At 41.7% G+C, this 9,998-nt stretch overlaps 1 protein-coding gene across 2 annotated transcripts; it reads right to left on the bottom strand.

Moving 5' to 3' along the window:
- Window positions 1-609: 609 nt before the first annotated feature.
- On the bottom strand, window positions 610-8,929 carry LOC106587235 (secretory carrier-associated membrane protein 5). 2 transcript variants are annotated; one of them, XM_014175432.3, is made up of 7 exons: window positions 8,700-8,929; window positions 8,057-8,112; window positions 7,741-7,866; window positions 6,078-6,234; window positions 5,689-5,790; window positions 4,573-4,690; window positions 610-4,376 (listed from the first exon to the last, which is right to left on the bottom strand). In XM_014175432.3, the coding sequence occupies exons 2-7, from the start codon at window positions 8,061-8,063 to the stop codon at window positions 4,185-4,187; spliced, it is 702 nt and encodes a 233-aa protein (XP_014030907.1). In that variant the 5' UTR covers window positions 8,064-8,112; window positions 8,700-8,929; the 3' UTR covers window positions 610-4,184. The 2 variants fall into 2 exon arrangements, with proteins under 2 accessions (XP_014030907.1, XP_014030908.1); XM_014175433.3 differs by having other exon boundaries at window positions 7,741-7,863.
- Window positions 8,930-9,998: the final 1,069 nt, after the last annotated feature.

Raw genomic sequence — 9,998 nt, 5'->3', positions numbered from 1 at the left:
GATAGTTTTCACCATATTTTTCGTCTATATCGTGTTTGTTTACATTTACTTCCTTAACAAACATTGGGGTTAAACGAGTATATATTTTGGGTCGTACCGACAGCTGAACTATGCTCATGAGGCATTTCTAAGTTATATTCTTCATGATTTAATGGGTACATATAAATAATTCATTAATTCAAGTCAACAAATTGATAGCAACTGCAGATTCCCCTTTAAGCACTTAACATATTGTACGAATTGGAATTCGTAACATATCATACGGATTGTGGGGGAGGGGTGTCACATATCATATGAAATGGATGACGTTGTACACAATACCGCACAATTTTCGGGGATCCGTTTTGGCTCGGGAGCACTACTTTCAAAACTACTTGCTGAAATTATGTAACACCCTCATAACGCATATTTAACTGCCTGGTTCCAAAATCAGCATGGGACTGGAGAGCTATTACAGCGACCGCAACTAACAGACAGTCCAACTAACATTCATACCATGGCTCCACTTCCCAACAACACACAGTCAAGACACACAAAGACTAGAAAATATACATTCATGGTGTAAAATGGAATAGAGTTTGTTTAATGTCCGTAAGGGAAATCAAAACATAAAATGACAAGACAAATTTTATTTTTTAAATGTAGGTAACAATTAAGTCTAAAACATTTGCACTTTAGAATAAAAGTCCCCTTCTAACTGTGCTTCAGAATACTGTCGCGTTGCCTCTCCGAGATGACCACATAATGATCACATGATCGGCATAAGGAGGATATCCCACTGGTACAATGATCTCCCACACATTTAATAACATGGACATGACAAAGAAGCAACAGCATCTGCTGGTATGAGCTGTGGTGGTTGCACATGAATGTGTACCAGGGGAACACTTTGGTCAATGCTTCTGCTTGATTACTGCAGAGATGGAGCTAATTGAATACTGATTATATCACAGTTTAAGCTAACAGTGCTCTACACATCTTTACATCAGCCGCAGGCTAATTGAAGCCCAAACAACTGTACTTGCAAACACATCCCTTCCATAGTCAAGGGTTATCTGCATAGTTTACACCACAGTTCCTACACTGAGTACATAGCTGATTCCTTTTAGATGTAGGAGAGAAAAGAAGTATAGGTTTGGGGGATTTCTCTAAATGTGCATACTGTAATAATGTTGAATACAGCTACTTGAGGGGTTAAGAAGCCTTGTTATATATAGATTAGGCCAGGTTAGTGATCTAGCTAGAACATGAACTAATGACCAACTGGGGAACACTGTTTTTCCACTGCTCTCTCTCTCTCTCTCCTTCCCTCAACACGAGCCCATGTAGGTCATTTTCAAACCCCTACAACCCCAGAGAAAGTGGCACCCATATTGCTCCATAAACGTCTCTCTTTCCCCTACAGCATAGAGCACACTGTAATGTGTTCACAGGGACCGCCTGCTCAGCCATCTGTCCTGTGAGAGAGAGGTGGCAGGAGGGCAGTATGAGCCAGGCTGAGGCTGACTGGAGCCCACTTAGATGTAAGGCTATCTGTCCCTTCCTTCCTGGTCACATGTAGCTACTACCTGGGAACAGGAGGAACCATTGAGCTGTTGACTGAATAGTGACTAAGCTATAGACTTAAAGTCTACTGTATGAATAGACAGACGACTGAGCGCAGGCAGCTTGTATATCAGGGATTTTCTCTCAAACAAATAAAAGGAACCATTGGCGCCCCTCTGTGGTCAAACAACCATACAACAAGACATACAATACAACATTGCTGTCTAACATTGTCTACCACAGACAAGACATTAAGAACACGTTTTTAAAAAGAGCACCCTATAAGACATGCAGACATTCAATACAAAACAATTACATAACAAGAAACAAAAGTGAAATCCTAGCAATTAATTTATAGCTGAAATTGATTAATTTACGTTAGATGTCACGTCTATCTAAAGCTGGGCTCTCCAACCCTGTTCCTGGAGATACCCTCCCGTAGGTTTTCCTTCCAACCGCAGTTGTAATTTACCTGATTCAGATGATCAACCAGCTAATTATTAGAATCAGGTGCGCTAGGTTAGGACCGGAGCGAAAACCTACAGGACGGTAGCGCTCTCCAGGAACAGGCTTGGAAATCCTTGCTCTAAAGACATATTGTACAATAGTCCCCTAAAAAGAGTTCCGTGTTTTGGTATGCATTCATTACTTCTCAGACTATAAGAAGAAAGTCCCATTTCCATGACTGTGGATAATGACAATGCAACTGGCCTGTGATCTTTCAGCTCAGGCCTGGGAGCTGGGAGCACACGGTTAGCTCTACATTTAAAACAGCCTCTGAGCTAGCCTGATGAAAGATATCAACGTAGACAGTGAGCCCCAGGGACACCAACGCCAACGTCCAGGCCAAACTCAAAGGGAGTGGAGTTCCAAATCTCGCTACCTCCTCAGTATTAAATCAAAGGTAGCGCATACTACGAATAGGATCAAAACAGCAAGTTATTGCTTCTTTCAATTGTATTGAAATTCAGATGTCTGCAGTAAAATGTGGGATACTGACTTTTTGAGGTCGTTCACACATTCAGTAGTTGAGTGCTGCTCTAATATCAAGTTTAAAGGGTTAAAATAAATGATAAATAAGATAAAAGAGCGCACTTCTACACATCTCCATGTACTGTAACTACAGTACATACTGGCCTTCTTTAGCTCACAGTAATACCTTTTTCAAGTTACAGAATGAATCAAATAAAACTAATATCCCTGAGGCAACAGGACTATGGTTTCATTTTAAATACATATTATATAAGCTATCAAAAACACACACATGGACATAAAGGGAAAAGGTTCACAGTATCTGTCCAGTGTTTATAGCTTTGCTTTACCTGAGAATCACAAAGCACCCTGATGGCTTAGAGGAGAGCCCTTTTTGTTCAATCAGCTGGCATTCACTTAATGAAGAATACATTCTTAAAATACATATTTATACAACAAATAAGCTATCTCCTACAGTACATAAACACGCCTGGTAAAATATTAAAGTTATCTCTGTGCTACTTTCTGTGATAAAAAGATTTTATACGCTTTGACATTTCTGTAGATAAAAAAAGGTACTGCACTCAAACACAGTCTTACATAGCTCTCTTCCATGTAAGAATACATTTATTCACGACAAAACCTAGAGTCCAGTAACTTAGTGTATAAAACAAACAAATATATAATTGAAATACTGTATCATGAACAGGACTTTACAAGTCATGAGCAGGAGGAGGCTACCAAAAACCATCACCCCCCCCTCCCCGAAGAGCATTGAGGAGAGGATAGTGGGTGATCAGAATGAGCTCTGACAAGCAGAGTTGGTGCTGTGTGCATGTGGCCACAGGGCCCTGCTAACACAGTGATATAAGATAGGGACACATCTTTGATGTGACACGTCAAAACAAAGCCGCAGAAGCAGAAATATGACATCACACAGTAGAAACCGGATACTGTAATTCAATGGAGATGCTGAGAACATGAACTGTCTTTACGTTGTGGGTGTTCAGAGTCAGCTGGTATAGTGTGGTAGTGTAGTGCCCTATAGCAGGGGTATATCGCTAGCAACAACAGAATCAATGATTACAGCAGAAAGAGGAGAATATCTTCTTTCTAATGATGTCAACATTGTTTCTTAACTCCTAATATTGAGAAAATTACAGTCACTGGAGCCAATAACCAGCTGACACTGAAGTATCTGACATACTGTAGGCGCTGGCTGCTGGTAAGCTTTCTTGACATAGACATACATTTTTGCAAACATATGGGTAACCTTTGTTTAACCAGCTAAACAGCTGCTTTTAGCTAAAACAAAATGCGGGAGTTACCTTTCTAGCTAATAGACTATGTTAGAGTTTACACTTCCTTTCCCAATTAAAATAATGAAAAACGATCTACCAAATCTATAATAAAAAAAAAATAATGTTGATTACTTCTCCTTGCCATTATCATTCACTTGATGCTAAGACGACATGTGAGAAGAAAAAAATTGCTAAAGTATGATTGCCGGGTTGCCGGTTTGCCTGGGAGGGGATCCCGGGGCAAAAAAAGGTTGAAGACCCATGGCCATAGCTGCTGTGATGAAGACACATTTTTGGGGGATGGGATAAACAGATACCAAACTCCTGCTCATGTTTTGACATGTGTCCCTCCCTCCACTTTATCCCCTACATCTGGTTGTCATTGTACTGTGGGGTGTTGCTGGAGTACTGCTGATCCGGCATCATGGCCCCCGTGGCGGCTCCCATAGCTGCCTGCTGCGCTGCCTGCTGGATGTGGGGGTTCTTCCAGGCCCCTGTGGTCCACTCCTCCTGAGCCTTGCCTATGCTTCCCCCGCTGCCACGGTAGAAGTTATGGACCTGGAGAGAGGGAGTAGTGGGACGACAGTAAAATGTCAGGCTGCACATAAAGATGACAGAGAGCAATGGAGACCTTTGTTGCTGCCCTATGCAGCCGGCACAATGGGCATGAGTGAGCGACATAAAGATCACCATGCACATCTTCATGCTCTACGTGTCCCATGGTTGTGACGTAACACAGATGATACAGACTTGCCTTGGTGAGGGCGATGAAGGACAGCGTTGCCGTGGCAGTGAAAAAGAGGGTGGGGATGAGCATCAGCAAGGCGATCCAAAGGTTGTAGCTGAAGAAAGAGATGGTCGCCAGCCAGCCGCTGAGAGATGTAGAGAAGAAGAAGACACTTACCATTTGCCCCTGTATACTGAGTATATCAAACATTAGGAACACCTTCCTAATATTGAGTTTCACCCCCCTTTTGACCTCAGAAGAGACTCAATTTCGTCGGGGCATGGACTCTACAAGGTGTCGAGAGCGTTCCACAGGGATGCTGGCCCATGTTGATGCTTCCCACAGTTGTGTCAAGTTGGCTGGATGTCCTTTGAGTGGTGGACAATTCTTGATACACACAGGATACTGTTGAGCGTGAAAAACCCAGCAGCGTTGCAGTTCTTAACACAAACCGGTGCGCTTGGCACATACTACCATACCCTGTTCAAAGGCACTTAAATATTTTGTCTTGCCCATTCACCCTCTTAATGGCACACAATCCATGTCTCAACTGTCTCAAGACTTTCAAATCCTTCCTTAAAAATCCTTCTCCTCCCCTTCATCTACACTGATTGAAGTGGATTTAACAAGTGACATCAACAACGGATCATAGCTCGCACCTGTATTCACCTGATCAGTCAATGTCGTGGAAAGAGCATGATCCCTTTATGTAGTAGGCTAATATTTTGGCTCAGCCTTAAAAACATTTTGTGTCCCACATATAAAACCATCCATTTCTGAATGTTGACATTTATGGAAGCTGCCATTACAATTATATCTGCTAATCAAAGTGAAGCCAGGTGACATTTAGCCCTTAACAGCCTTAAACTCTATTGACAGAATGGAGTCATAAATGTCCTGAGTGAGGCTATTTCCTGACTGTCATCTATTGCATTGTTAATGATATGACAGGGTGTGGTAAGGTAGGAGGTTATACTGCTGTTGTTTTAAAGACATACATGTTTTGGCTAAACAGAGTTTGTCGGTAACACAATAACTTTCATTTATAATACTTTATGGAACATTTTGAAGCATTTATACATGTGTAGAATCATTTATAATGGGCTTATTATTGAAGGTGATTTGAATGTGTAACCAGTTTACCAGTTTCCCCAGCCTGGGATCCCTATGCACTGGATAATACTGATGCCCACCTGGGCCATGAACACAAAGAAGAACGCCATGAAGTTGAACGAGCTGTCCGTCCTAGGAGAACAACAAAAGGAATTGTAAGTACACGGACACACAACACATTATACAGTGTGGTACTTGTTAATAAGTAAATCCCTTTTCAAGATTCCGCTTGGCGGTAACTGATTTCCCTTGACTGATGGTATATCACTATGATCAAGGACAATGGTGTCATAGTAAGACTGGGGGGGGGGGTTTCCTGACCACATAGCCTGATCAAGAAAAACTATGGGCCCTAGTTATAGCTTAAAACGATCTAGTGGTAGTTGGATACCTCATGGGTGTGTCTGAAATCCACTTACTTGAAGGCCTTGTAAATGGGCCTGAACCAACACACATAGGAGCAGGGGGTGAAGAGAATCAACCATATGATGGCCATGCCAAAATTTGTCACGCCCCCTCCACCCAGCATCCACACAAAGCAGCCCACCAGATTCACAGCCAGGGTGATTGCATGCACTGTAAAACACACCACCAGGAGAACACACTGTTATACACACCAGTAGAACAATGCAAAAGTATAATATAACACCAGTCGGGGAACCAGCTCTCAGATAAATGATCACTTTCTGTCCACTCCGGTTCCTTGAGTGCCCTTTCTGCAGGTGTCCATATTTTATTTCCCTTCTCTGTTTTGCTCTAAGTCTCAGTAATCTAGCAAATCTACTCCTCTTAAGATCGAATTGGTTGTAATTAAAGCGTTGCGTGAGCTAGGGGTTCAGTTCCAGCCTGCTCCACAGAACTGCCACAGGCAGCCAATCAGCTTCAATTACTGGTCCACAAAGGGAAGAGAAATCCCTTCATCCGAACTACAAACTCAACCAGAGCTATAATAATAGACCCATTAAGTGATTAGACTTTTTTCATCTCGGGCAAAGAAACGAAGTGAAGGCTAGAAGTATTTTAATTGGTTACTTTTGAGTTTCTGTCTATTCTTGACCAATACATCTAATGTAACAAGGGTGATTATTCAATGAGATTAGCTAAATGGATTAAAATACATTTTAGAATGACTGAAATCATGGAAACATAAACTGATAGAAACATCAAACATGCAGAGCAAGCACAACACACAAAATGAATGACAGAAAGGATATAACAGATTATTCCATCAACACTGTTATTGGTGAATAAGTGCAAACACAGAGGTACAGAATACCTGTGTAAATGTTAATCACTTAATGGGGGGATCTGCAGAGAGAATAAAATATAAGTCATTAGATGAGAAGAAGGGGCAGCGTATGCATAATCTCCCACCGGCCTGGATGAGAGACACACCAGTGGAGGCTCCGCAGAGGAGAAAGGGGAGGACCATCCTCCTCAGTGAATTTCAGAAAAATGTCAATAGTCAAACAGTAAAAAAGTTATCCTTTTTAGATAAAATTATACACAAATATAGTCACGTCACTAAATCATTGATTTAGTCCATGCTCATAAAAAAAAAATTTGTCTTCCCTCATCTTAAACGGCAGCGACCACCGCTGACCTACACATATCTAGTTACAGCAGAAGACCCTCTGTCATTCTTTGTAGCTGTGGTGGATGAAGACAACCCATGTGGCATGGGAGAGGTTAACTGTCAGCTCCTGTGTGTTCACCACAATGATCCAATCTAAACAGTAGGCTACACTGGAGAGAGGGCTACACAGAAACTCTGCACAGAGGGGAAACTTGTTTCACACTATTGTGGCTTCCTGAACCGTACTGTCCTGGCACACTTATTTCCCTTTTACACGTTCCTTTCCAGCACAGTTCCAGCAACTATGGTTGATGAGTAATCAGGCCAGCGCAGTGCAGCTTGGCTAGGCTGTCTTGGCTCAGCTCAGTAGTCTGAAAGAAGTATAACAGTGCAATAAGACATCGTAACCCCTAAATATGTGGACTCTATGACAGAGTGGCTGACTAGAGTTGTTCTAGTATGGGCTGTGGGTAGTGGGCTCTGGGTAGTGGGCAGTGGGCACTCACAGATCCACAGGTGGTAGAGTCTCTTGCACATGGTGCGATGCTGTTCAGGGATCTCCTCATCAAAGTCCTGGTAGAAACATGGCTGCAGGGGGATGAACCCTGGTATTGGAGGGAAGTTATTCTCTGCTGGAGAAATGGCAATCATACATTAGTGGCATTGGCAGGTGTGTCATGTTAGGCTAGATACTAGTGTTTGTATGATTGGTTGATCAGAGACTAGCCAAACAAGACAGTAAATGACTTTTATAGAACACTATGATTATGTACCAAAACATATGCATACTGTGTGTCAATTTCAATTCATGCAAATCCTTACCAGCCATCACTGTTGGTTTTGTTGTTCAGATTGTTTTGGTCCTCAATCTTTTGAACCTACAAATAAAGAAAGTGTAGCTTTGTAAATGCAGTCATTCTAAAACTCAGTAACAACACTAAACATCAGATTTCGCACTCACAGGTGAAATGTATTTGCACGTTATATTAGTAGGCCCGAACACAATAATTGAACAAAGACTATTGACAGAAAGAGATGGATCAATTATGCCAGTGTGCAGCTTATGTGTGACACCACTTGTGACATACTGTAGCTATGCTTTTATCCAATGCAGTGTTTTCAAGATCTATAATCTCAACGTTGTCACTTGTCACATTCGACTGAAGAGATTTGCGGACACACACACACAGGGACGTGTTGGTGGCATCGGCTCAATGGTGGATCTTCAGGGTTTAAGAACTGGGATCCTTCCGGTGCGCGAGTAAAAGTGGAGACTCAATAAAGCAGCCAGAGTCTTCATAGCCTAACATTCGTGGTGTTTTGGTTTGAATTCGCTGAATAGACCCATATACTACCGGTACTCGCTTCAAGTCAACCCGCTATCTTTGAAGTTAGTGCTATCCTGATAGGGATCAACTGACTCTAAAGGCATTACGGACTTCCATTGGAAACATAATCTGCTTACCTCCTCCTGTCCTGAGCGCACTGTTGCTATTTACAATGTTTTGTCCCTCGGCTGCATGCTATCAGTTCCACCTCATCGAATATGAGGAATGACAAAGCTTGATAATGAAGAGATAAAGTAGAATAAATCACTGTTATTTCACTTTTTTATACGAGGTCGTGGAAGTAATGTATCTCCAATGCCGTAGCTGTCCTCTCAGTGTCAGTAAATCTACTGTCCCGTCAGTCCTGACCAATAGGCACACTGCTCTCTACTCGCGATATCTGCGTCTTAACATTATTATCCAATCGCTATGTGGCTCTCCCTCGTTCCATGGCGGCTGCTCTCCACGGTGCTGAAGTTAATAGCCCGCTGTCTACAGAGAAAGCGAAGTAATCTGTGACCTACTCTGGTGTTACTGGCGCGCTTCGATAATTTCACTCATAATGATCACCAAATGAACGTTTATGAAATTAATCAAATACAGGATTATTATTCAATAATTATCTAGTAATATGTATTTTGTTTTTTTAGTGGCATAAAATGTTTCACTTAATGTTTGATATTCATATGCAGAAATTATGGTCAGCAATTACGGTCTGTCAGGGGTCTCATTTATACTGTATGATAGGGGTCATGGGGTTTATGGGCAGGACTAACAGTGTTTGACGTTTATTCATGTCTTCTATCAATAATGTACAAAACAGGAGGGGAGGTTAGCCAGCAGATGGCAGTGTTGATATTGGTTTGTTTCTGGTTTGCCAGCTAGGGGGTTCAGTTCAGCACTGCTTTACTGATGGAAGTTACGGTATCATCTATCTATCCCCTTGACATACTCATCCTATGAATGTTCCTCATCTTACAGAGTAATATGCCATTTATGCTTTAATGCTTTATGATGGATGAATTTAGCATGCAGATCTTTTCACTGTGCTTCTCTTGTTTACAGTAAACCTCAACCTCTATGTACAACACTGGTTAAACATTCTACACATCTATTCCAACAATAATGACTGGCATACCAAAAATGCACTGCCCTTCCTTCATTGTCCTCAAATAGCTTAGCATGACAAATTGGAAGTATTGACCATAGAGCCTTTCCAGCCCTTTTCAACTACAGACCCAATTGTCCCTATGTTCAATTACTCATATCCACAACATTAATAATTCATACATATATTGTGCCCAATCAGTGATTACAATATCTTTCACAAAGTCAAAATATGCACATATTTGCATGTGATGAATACGTACTTGAGTCTTGGACTCCTGGGACACTAGCCCTTGGGCTAAAAGAGATCCTTACTAAAAATCAAATCA

This window comes from Salmo salar, chromosome 26, assembly GCF_965601325.2.
Source record: "Salmo salar chromosome 26, fSalSal1, whole genome shotgun sequence".
Lineage (NCBI taxonomy): Eukaryota > Metazoa > Chordata > Actinopteri > Salmoniformes > Salmonidae > Salmo > Salmo salar.
The sequence above is the reverse complement of the archived record's forward strand: the minus strand, read 5'-3'. Positions and strand labels throughout refer to the sequence as shown.